General features: G+C 31.4%; 1 protein-coding gene and 1 long non-coding RNA gene across 4 annotated transcripts in view; one reads left to right on the plus strand and one right to left on the minus strand.

Annotated features, from left to right (window-relative positions):
- Positions 1–12,205, plus strand: part of LOC138187011 (uncharacterized) — a 60,220-nt gene that overhangs the window by 8,834 nt on the left and 39,181 nt on the right. The gene's annotated exons all lie outside the window — the stretch shown is intronic.
- exu (maternal protein exuperantia) lies at positions 1,898–10,422 on the minus strand. 3 transcript variants are annotated; one of them, XM_069127422.1, is made up of 6 exons: positions 10,063–10,422; positions 3,825–4,126; positions 3,466–3,747; positions 3,166–3,358; positions 2,945–3,087; positions 1,898–2,850 (listed from the first exon to the last, which is right to left on the minus strand). In XM_069127422.1, exons 2-6 carry the CDS (start codon positions 4,107–4,109, stop codon positions 2,536–2,538), a joined length of 1,218 nt encoding a protein of 405 aa, XP_068983523.1. In that variant the 5' UTR covers positions 4,110–4,126; positions 10,063–10,422; the 3' UTR covers positions 1,898–2,535. The 3 variants fall into 3 exon arrangements, with proteins under 3 accessions (XP_068983523.1, XP_068983521.1, XP_068983522.1); XM_069127420.1 differs by lacking the exon at positions 10,063–10,422 and adding an exon at positions 5,173–5,325; XM_069127421.1 differs by lacking the exon at positions 10,063–10,422 and adding an exon at positions 4,389–4,540.

Raw genomic sequence — 12,205 nt, forward strand, 5'->3', positions numbered from 1 at the left:
AACTTTTTTAACGTAGGCATGGAAAGATTCCATTAATTTAAAGAAGCAATAAAACACTTAAATCTGAAAGAAAGATAAATTTTTTGATAGCTATGCTCAATTACAGCATATTACAATATGATTTGAGCTTTATATAGAAGTAAGAAGGGAAAATAATCACCGACACTTGTTAAGTCATTATCATAATCGTTTTTCATGCTTTCCTCGCTATTGTATACGCAATTATGTTCTATGAATCTTAAACTCGAGCTGGATGAACAGTAGGTATTCGGAAGTAGAGAATTACGCTGTTGCAGAAATTCGAGACTCGCTAAAAATGAAAAATAATGGTTCTATAAAACTGTAAAAAACATTTGTGTATCACGTTAGTGAATACTCTTCGAAGAATTACTGAGCAACACAAATATTCTTCGAGCACTATTACATATTACTTTACGTAAATTAAATTTAATATTTTTATAATTATTCTGTACATTCTTTTTACCGCAGAGTAAAAATTTTAACTCGAGATATAAAATTGTTCACTAGTTAAGCGTTTTTAATTGTAATTTGTGAAAATATTTATGGAACTTAATATTGGAATTTTTAATGAAAATGTCTCCTTTTCTGTTTATTTTAAAATGTATGTGGAAGAAGAAATTTCTCTAAAAAACTTTATTTTCTCATTTCAATTTCAACGCGTGTTTCATGTGTTTAACACATCAAGGAAATGTCAAATAAACGTCGTATAATATATTAAAATATGCTATTTTCATCGAATATTTCTCCTATATTTTTAGCTACGTATATTGATTTGTGATAGATATTGGAAAATTATTGTAAAACACAATTAATGTATCGAAAACACCATTCTACGTTTATTAATACTGGACATTGATATTTATTATATCATGCAATTCAATTTATTTCTTGATCTCTTATCTCATTAACATTCCGATCTTGTATAACAAAAGATTTAACAAACACCACTATCACCAGATTATTTATTATCGCTATACTTTCGTACGGTTACAGGCGCTCAATTAACGAGCCTTCCAGTAACAGCAATTTCCTTTTCGCTGCCTGTTACAGTAATGACGATGCAGTAAGTGTATTTTGTGCTTTATGGTTCGTCGTCCATGAAAAGAAATTAATAAGACCAAGTTGAGTGTCCGATAGCTAAAAATACACACAGATAGTTATTGAAATATTGGTAGACCCATGGTTTTTTAAATACTGTTGTCATCTTCTGCATTCATTTAAATTTTAATTAATCATATATCAATACCATTTGTAAGTTAGAAATTTTTTATGTAGAGCTAATGATGGAGAGATAATTGATTCTAAGATAAAACTTTGATATACTGAAAGTCATAGTTTAGTGGATTGAAATAAAATTATAAGAAATATCCTTTGTATTACGTGTTCTATCGGTTAGCTAGAAATCTCCGATGATTGCGACAAGTTTTCGTAAAATTTTATTGAACACTTAAGTCTTGCCTAGTACTAAAGGGTTTACGTCGATACTTTTCTTAGCAAGTAAATATTTCTCTAATTTTTTCGCGGTGCACCGGCCTGTTTACGCTTCGAGGCGTTTGGCATGCTTTATGGAACCCCATAAGCGGATACAACGCTCCACTGCATAGGCATTCATATATTTAATTCATTTCTGACTTTATCTCGATGGTTGCACCGATTCGAGATGCGCTTTATAACAGAGAGAAGTCACGCTGGAGTCTTTTCTTGTTTTTCCTTTAAACATGCCGTTACCGTCGTTTCGGAACATAGAACGATATTGCGTGATACGTTTAATTATTTGTAAATTAAGACTTTGTAATACTCATAAAAAAGGGCATGAAAAAAAGAGATGAGTAGAAATAAAATACCGTAAGTTTGTGTTAACGATCGAAATAAGAAGTTGTAATTCAAAGTTTTTATTTAATTGTTTAGTACAACAAAATTTAACTTTTAAATGCAACATCATGGTGCATGATTCATTTTATTAAACTTTTGGCGTACAAAAATATATTATATCTTTCTTCAAATATTACTATCTGTACTCTATACGTAAATCTTACTAACATTAAGTAAAAAAAAGAATATTTTATGGTAATCTCAGAATGATGAAAAACAAAAAATCTTTAGCGTCCGAATATATTTCTATATCGACAGTCTCTAAACAATCACTTGTTACAACGTTAAACGTTAATCCGATTAAATAAAAATCAATGAGCATAAAATTAACCGTTAAAAAAACGAACATTAAATATTCCTTTATCATAAACTAAAAAAATAATTAATGTGTTATTTGTACATGTTTTTGTTAACTAGCAATAAGTCGAGTTACATATCCTTCAAGGATACAATATATACTCTGTTATAACGAAAATAAAAACTTAAATACAATACTGCAACAAATAACACTCATACTTTATCACACTAGAATAACGTTATGATAAGAATGAACGGAATGGTTATAAACTCAGTTACTGATAACAATATTGATCTTATAATTAGTTAAAAGGCACTGAAGAAAAGAAGTGAACTGTTTAGTTCTTATTCCTCTGCTATAATTGTACTACTTTCAGAAGATTCGGATTTAATTTTAAGCGGTGAATTAGGAGTAGTGGTATCCGGACTTCCGATACTTGAATCACATTTGTTATTATTTTCTTTATCCTCATTAATAATAGAATTTTCCATTTTCATCTGATTCTTTTCTCTTGATATTCTTAATTTGGGTTTCTTATTAGGATCGAAATGATCTTCAAGGACGATCAATAAATCTTCGATTTTCTTTTCTTCAGTTGAAGTTAATTTTTCCTTAATTAATTTTTCTAAGCCTTCTTTCTTTCCATTATTCCATGCTTCCTGTAATACAAGTTAAATTAGTAATCTTATTAGTTTCATTAGTTTTCAAAATACAATTCTATAGATATTAATATTTTATTTGAATTATACAAACTTGTAATTGAGAATATTCTATGCCTGCTTCGGCGAGCAATCGACGTAAAGGACTAGCATGTTGCCGTTCTCGACGATTCACACGGAATAGGGCCCCAAAAATAGGTCTTAAAGTATTTTGACGTTCAAATACTATTTTTAATTCTGAAATATATAATACTATATAATAAAACTTTTTCTAATCAATATTTAAACATTTAAATTTTAATTTATTTTATATACCTGCATATTCTTGTTCTTCCATTTCTACTGGCTGAACAAATTCTCTAATGAATTCAACAGTATTTTTCATGGCACTATCACTATCACCACTACCATCTGTTTCATTTCCTTTTGTAACTTCTAGTGAACTCAAGTGTTGTACTATTTGTAAAGCCAAACATGCTCTGTCTTTTGCATTATTTAACTGATTTTCCTTAAATAATAACAATTTCACATTAAAATTATTATAGCGATTTTATATCATTATTAAAACTTATCATCAAGTATAATTACACATTCTATAAAACAGATGTTGCTTACTCGATTAAATAAACTTTGAGATAATGTCCTAAGAGTATATGCACGAACTGTGTTTGCACATTTTACTTCTGCGACATTAAATCCATTTGCAAATCCTTTCACAATTTCTTTAAATTTTTCCAAAAGATTATATTTCTTTAAAGATTCAATTAACATAGCAGGAATAACTTTACGTGGTTCATGATAAACTAATATGATACCATCTGCTGCGTCTCCTCTTATAGAGGAAAGCCATGTTAGAAAGTCTGTTAATGCAGACACTTCACTTTTAGTTTTTAGTGCCTGTAAAAGAATATAGAGTGTAATATAATCAAATACAGATTAAACACTAATTTTTTGATATTAATGAAATTTTTTACCTTATTAGTTGTACTATCTTTAAGTACACGAAACTTGCCAATAGTTACTATCTTCATATTATGCCTTTTTATAGCTGGAGGATTAAGATCTTTATATGGCATTACATATTGTGAATATGAAGAACTAGGTGTATACCCAGCTATTTGGCATATTTCATCTATAACTTTTTTGCCTGTAGTATCCATATCCCAACCAACTAAACGATAGTTGCCTGAGCCAATACCCGTAGTAGATTTCCTTGATGGGATGGATTTCCCATTTTCCATTATTGTCGATGATACCATCTTCTTAAACTAATAATCTGCAAAAAATATAATATAGTTTTCTATTTACACAAAGCAGAATATTTAAAACAATAATATTTCATATTAATAACAAAAAATATTCTCAATGGATCAATATAAAAATAGTCCATTAACGTGAATTTTATTAATCAAAATCAATGTTAGTTAATAATGAATGAATATTAATAGAAAACACAATTCGATTCATATACACATAATAATAAGGATTAAATATTTTTTTAATTTTTCATTCTCAATGAATTTATATATATTATTTACATATATAATATCTTCAACATAGAAATTTTATCATTTAAAATATATAAATTTCGAAAAAATAAAAAAATGTATAAATTTGCGTAGAAACTGTTAGTCTCCGAAGATTTCTTTTAGCAAATGTTTGAAACGAACGCTCAGTTTTTGTACAAGGGCGAGATATTTTGGTACGTGCGTAGAGTAGAAGATTATACATGGTATCGGCAAGGTCGACCTTGAAATTCAATACAGTACACAAATACTTCAGAACAAAAGATTAATGGCTTAGAATACATCCAATAATATCTTACCTTCTACGACAGACTTACAAATTATTTATCAAATAAAAATAATCTCCTATCGCATGCAGCAATTTTTCTTATCCAGAGGCGTTTGTGTAAAGAAGTTCTGTGCCAAGAACAAGGCAACGGAAATATTTATCGGAAATAATGAAACACACGCAATCTCACGTTTAATAAACTTATTAATATTAATGTCGGGAACAAGAAATTTATCAAAACGAGTGATATGCCACCATCAACAACGATTTAAAAAAATGACGATCTAACACAGTTGCTATCTTGTTTCGCGACAGGTATATCTACCACTAAGGAAACTGAATGTTACATGGATTTTTGAGATTCCGTGACGTCTATGCAACACGCATTACATATCAGCTCGCGGCGAATCGTGTCACGTATGTAAAACAGATATTCTCATCACACGTGGGTCGATTGCGATTCATGTATAGCCTCGATTTCGATTTAGTTTCCATTAACTCAACGTTAGATTCGTTACATTCGCTCACCGATTCACGTGGTTTCGCAGTTCCGTATTATTCACTGAGTTTCTTGATACGATCACCGAAACTGATGGCAGTACTATAAATCCTTTGTAGATACTGGAAACTACTGGAACGCAACTAAATTCATTTGAACACACGTGCGAAATTGGCAGTAAACCGCCTGCTCGATCATCTGCGCCTGCGTATTCGTTCTTAAGTCACGTGGTTCTAATGTCACTATTAGGTGAAGGAGAGACTGCCAATTGAAGTTGAAGTTCTAGTAGATTTGCTAAAACAGTACGTGAATCAAATTGAAAGGGTTGTGTACATATTTGTTTCTCGTATTTCAATACAGTAGCGTTACTTTTAATCTAACTTTAGCACTATAGCAGTTGGTGAACATTGCAAACGAAACTAGGAAATGTTCGATTGAAAGTATCTCACGTGCATGTAGAATAATAAAGGTGAGATTCGATGAACAATAAACGATTTGATATTCATTCTATAATAAGATATTGAACGTGTCCGAAATGAAAAATTGCGATTAAATGGTACGAACATTAATTTCTCGTGACTCGATGCTTAAATAGTTAGATACCTGTATGAGAACCATCAGTGAAATAAATAACTTGAGCCACATTCAATTACATTATTTTCTAGTTGAGATTGGCAGATAGACACTGGTTGAAACAAATCAAAAGTGTGTTGCATAGCGACGTGTTCTAAAGATATACGTGTGTCATAGATATTTAACATGAAAGTGACTGCATAACGGACGGTTGAGCGTAAAAAGAAATTCACGTTTTCACATATCGGTATCGTTCCCGATGAGATGAATCGTTAAATACTGGTTTGTAAGTAAAATTTATTAGCACGAGTCGGTGTGAATCGTACTTCTTATTTATGCGACTGTTACGACGCCTCTGCATAAAGTTCCATTTGCACGTTGCACTGTAGGAAAATTGTTGACGGTAGCGATAAATTGGCCTGCAGCTTATCTCTCGTTATCTGTTATTTATCCTTTTTTAGAGCGGGCCGCACGCTTTGTAGCACTGATAAATTGTTTCAACTGGGTCATCCGTTCGCCACGGTTCGTTTTTGTTTTTCATTTATCCGCGGAATTTCTCCTGTACTGGTTGTTCCGAATTTATCGAATTCTCCGCGGTGTTTAAACGTGAGAAAATTGGAAGGCGAATTGCGCACGATCAACTATCACTGCATTGAATTTTTTTCTACGACTAAATTCCCATTATAATGCACCTTCATGATACACGTTTTCGTATAATATGATAAGAATAATTGTTTAGGGCGGTAATTACCGTCATTAGATTAATGCATACGCCACAACATGCACAGTAAACGTAATATTACTATTATTTATTATCATTTCTTTCTTGTAGCTAACAAATGTACCATCTATGAAACTTTTTCAAGATGTTCGAGTAAGATCATGTCGAGCAAATTTATGCTCATCTTCGTTTATGATAAATTTAGAATGTATTAATTATTCATGGTTTTTTCATTTTCGTAATTGTTTGTAATAAATCTTCGTGTATCGTAGATTTACTATGCATAAATTATTTAGCCTTTTTTATTTATGATTTATATCATTATTGTTGATAAATCTGCAACATAAATCCACGATGTAGCTATGATTGATTACAATAGTTTTCAATTATTTTTGCAGATTTTTAATTGGATTGTTAATATTCTATTTTGCTATGGTAAAAATACAATGACTTTTGAAATATTTTTGTACAATATCTTTGTACATCACTACAAAAGTTTAAATAATTTTTGAAAGTTTATAATCGTGAAAGAAATATCAATGATGACGTACAAGTGAAATGATTAATTATATAGTAGAACGTGAACAATGTGTCACAAATGAGATACGAAAAATACAATAATTAATTAAACATCGAAATTTAAATAAAATAAAAAAAGTCCCTGGAGTTCACGAATTTCAACGTAAAATAAAACTAATCTATTGTAGTTTCGACTACGGCTGAAAGCTTTCTCTCAACCGTCACGTTCACTTTTTACAATATATGGCAAAGCAAAATCCCATGTAAATAGTAAAAAATATTAAAACGCGCTTGGAGCATTTCGCGTCAGCGGTATTGGTTAATATTCAAGTCTGGTTTCGCTATTTGTGCATGTGTTCGACAGTTTCATATCTGCTCTCTGATAGGAAATGTTGATACTATAAAATTTGAATGAAACGTGGTGAAAGAGGAATCATTCATCCTCGTAGTAATCGTCGTTGATAATAAAGATACGTTAAGTGTAGTCGATGTGATGTGAATATTTTTGAAAGAGAAATAACAAGATATCGACGGGAGAAAAAATGGCAACGACAGAAATTGCGTCTTAACGAAGTCGATGATTTTTCTGAAGCGCTTCACTTGGTGTAATGAACATCGTGTTCAAATATCACGATTGCTTTTCAAGTGGATTTCGGCAGCAAAAAAGAGAGAAGGAGGTTGGCGAGGGAATATTGAAACACCTTGATAGGTTGATTAGTATTCAACCTAGCTTCGGCAAACATGATAAAATCGATCATCTCTCTGTATCTCTAGCGGTGCATTTTCTACCTCTGGCTGGTAGAAAAAAGTAGAGTATTTCATTGAAATTAAAAAATGGCAACGGGAAATGAAACTCGATGTGTGTATGTACATAGGCACCTTCTGTCGAGATTGAAGGGGTTAACTGCTGAGAAACCTGCTGTTCTTTATTAAGTACGATCATTCGGATAAATTAAAACGACATATAGTTAAAGTTTCCGGTTAAATAGATCTCTTACTTAAGAATTTCGAAGATTAAATAGATCACAACTATCAAGATAAATGAAGCATCAGAATTCAGTATGGAAAATGACTGTAGATGGAGAATATCGGAAAACGAATTCTAGATTTACAGGTTTGCTCTTCGTTATTATTCAGTCTATCACCTACAGATGTAATAGTGCCATCAGCAAACATAGTACGAGAGATAAACGCAGAAAAGGGATCAATTAATGCGAGAATCCTGAGTTAAGAATCGTTCTAAAAATTGGAGAAAAATTTCTTTTCATTTAATATTGCAGATGAATCAATAGATCATCGGCTCTAATCCAGTCTACATATACGTAAAATAAATATAGGTAGATAGTAAAAAAAATACGAAACAGATATGATAAAAGCTGCGAATTTTCACGATAAAATATATTTAATCTTATCAATTCTATGTTTTACGAGTGATCGTATTGAACTGAATACATTTTTGTACTTTCAATACGTATGCTATTGATTCATATAATAGTTTTAATCTTGCATTCGAAGATAAAAATCATTTTCACCTATCGATCAGATATTTCATGACGTAATGTTGTTCATATGATGTGACGTTATGGACGAGATATATCTTGCACACCTTTTCATTAAGATGCGAGATATCTCGTTCATGGCGTAAAAATTAGTTCACGAGGTATTCCTTCGCGAACGAGGAATTATTAACGATATTAAATACAGAATGATGTACTGTTACAAACAAATCCTCTTAACGTTACTTTTTTAACGAGTATTAAAACGAATTTAATTTATGTCAAGTTTCATCAACGATTGTTCACATCTTTATTTTATCATTTGAAGTCAATTTAATTTTGTCAAGTTGGACGCTTTTCGCTTTAAATGCCACTCATTTATTGAATTTTTGATTCTGATAGACTAATTAGCCTTTCCATTATGTGATAATATATTAAAAAGATATAATATAAAAACTACCATGCAGATATCTCACGGACATGTCAACATTGTTTACTCGAGATTATCTTCTCATTCTAAGAGCACTATGTATGTTTCTAGGGTTCATTTAGATGTACATTTTGCATGAAACCGAATTTCAACCATAAACAACCATTCAATCCCTTCTGCACTTGTCATTCACATGGAACGCATGAGATGCTCATTCATATCCGACACTTGTGAAATTCATTCACCCTTGTGCTGCATTACATACTGGCTTGTGTAACTCGTTGGAAGTTCACGTGCTCTGTAACTACGTACGTATCGCATGAAATTATAACGAAGGACTTTTTTGTCTCAACTAGAATCAAGTATTTTATGCCTAATTTACTTTTTACACAGAATGTATTATGATTAGAATAATTCTACTTTATATCAAAGGAACGAGTGATAACAGCATGGTGATAACCTATACAAGTAATATTAAATGTTAATGGTAAAAGGGAATATCAAATATAATACATAAATGTTGTTAAATTATGCAGTTCCATTGAGAGCACCAGATACGATTTCAAAGGCTCCTTAATTGAATATTTCCATTTCTACGTTTCTAGATTAACGATCACTTATGACGTTAATGTTATATGAGCAATAATATTATGCATTCTTTCGATGTTCCAACTACTTAATAGAAGAAAATTGTTGGAAAAATATTTAATTATCTATGTAGTACGTGGAACTATTTATTGAAAGAATACGTGTACGTATTTCAACATTAAATACGTAATCCACAAACGTACAACGTACAGTCTGGAAATTTAATAGTAATCGATTAATGATAATACAAATATACATAAAAAGGAGAGTGCATGCAATATATATAAAAAAAATATATATATAATACTTTTTACAACAATCATATGGTGAAACAAACCTCTATTTAGACTCCACTTCTTATATTTCTATAAATTTAAATTAGCACAAACATCCATCGTTGAATAACGCATCACGAATTATCAGAAATCGTACGTTCAAAATTAATTCGAGACCGGTTACCTCTTCTTCCGCGACGATTTTATTACTTGATCAATTCTCCAAGCCAAACGAACGTAACTCACGTCAACGTTTTATTTAACCATACAATCTAAAGAATCGGTAAAAGAGATTCCGAATAAATGGAAAGACTTACAATACAGAACGATTCCGCCGCAAATTCCGCCGTGGAGGAGGCTGTTACACCGTTGGATCTTGATTACTCTTTCTTTCGATGGATGGACTTCGATGATCGGTCGTTAAAAAACGATTCTTCGCCGCGGTTGCCGCGTACGTGACGCTTTTCTCCTGGATCTCTATTCTTTCTGTTCACCGTGACGCCTTAGTGAACGCCGTGAAACGCAGACAAAAGACCGTTGACTCGACGCACAGATTCCGACAGTCTATTGTCTCCCTTCGTTTTTGGCTCCCTAGCATTATCTTTATTTTTATCTCATTTCCACGCGTTATCCTTCGTTACTCTTTTGTTTTACCAGTTTTCTCCACACGACGCGACGCAACGATGGGCCCCACTCGTACCGCGAACGATCGACTTCGCTCGTATTCGACTCGGTAGCCGCACGCTTTCGCTGATAACGACGCATCGCGTCGTAAGATATCGTGAGATTTGCACGTACCTGCAACGTGTCTGATATACGAGCGATTTGCAACGAGTAGGTGATAAGGTTGCATCGCTCGCGCATTGCGTGCAAACGCGGTTCTTGATGCGCGACAACTTAGGATACGGACATTCTTGGCTATTGGCTCGGGCTTCTGAAGTTTCGCGGTGTTATGATGGAGTACAATGACTCACAAAAGTATTTGAGCCAGGATCCAGAATTAGCAGCTATTTTTAACATTTTTATGGAACTCACTGAGATAAAGTCAATTTTTGTTTAAATAAAAGACTGTGATCTTAATGTTAAAGTAATGTGACTAAATGTTAAAGGGATCTTGAATGATTAAAAATATTAATTGTTAGTTGTTTTGGTTTCGAACAACGATTATAAATAATCGAAATATTTTTGATTATTAATAATATATAATGAAAAATCTCTTGAGTTCTGTAAATTTTAGACGAAGATTTCTTTTTAATTAATATAAAATTAGAAAAAATGATACTAAAAGTATTAAGTACAATTACGACAAGAGTTACATGCGGTTACATTTCTCTATTTACTTATTAAGAAATATTTTATAGCGCGTTAAGATATCGAGGAAGATTATTATAAAAAATAATATAATTTATATGAAAATCACGTGTAACAAGCATTTTAGTTGGTTAATAAGGAAAATGTTGGCAAATGCTGTAGTATGATTTCCAGTTTAGATAAAATCTTTGTTTATTTAGTCTTGGTATGTATAATTTTACTTCTCGCATGAAAGCGGTTAATTAGAAAAAGTGATACAAAGTGATAAAAAACAGCTAAAATTAAAAATTTGTAAAGCTAATAATGATCCGAGTATACGGATAAAATACGTTTAATAAGAACACGTTACATACGAGGAACTGAATTCATATAATTAGAACTTTTCATGACATTATAATTTATGGAGGTAGTCTATTATTATGGCGTGGTAAAAGTCAGTATTAATGGATAAAATCACTTCTTTTTTTACACAGTAAATGGCAATCAGTATGTTCCATTCCTAAACTTTTCATGAAATTGGAAATTGTGATAAGGGAATGCACGTAATTGATCTAAATTTATATCCTGAAAAATAAAATACGTTCGACACCAACATGTAAATCTGAAGAGAATTAAAAAATTATATCCAGATTCTGAATAGATACATTTTGCAATTTAATAAAAGAGTATGATACGAACAATAGAGAAAATCATACGTAAATAATAATTATTTGGGGCACTATTTATTTGAATTTCTGAATAAATTTAAAGTCTGACTCACAAAGCAACCTGTTCAGTTTATTATATCGAAACATTTAAAGTTCTTTTCAATATACAAGTATAAAATAGGAAGATTGAAAACACATTTATATCTACGAATAATATCAGCTTTATATATTTTCTATATTTTTAAGAAAAATTTTCTATAGCACTTGAGTTTTTCTTCCTATCAATACGGGGATTTTCTGTCACGTTGACAGATTAAACACGTGAAGAGGAAAAAAGGAATATATTGAAAGTGAACGGCGAACGATATTGCGTCCCTTTATTCAATACACTCTCAATAAACTCTGTTTTATGTGGAGGAAGGTTGTTTGCATTTTTATTGGTTTAATTGTTCGTATTAAATAAAAAACGAAGATAAATGAAATCAGTAAGACGAAGTTTCTG

Source organism: Bombus flavifrons, chromosome 14 (assembly GCF_040668555.2).
Source record: "Bombus flavifrons isolate JBK064 chromosome 14, iyBomFlav1_principal, whole genome shotgun sequence".
NCBI lineage: Eukaryota > Metazoa > Arthropoda > Insecta > Hymenoptera > Apidae > Bombus > Bombus flavifrons.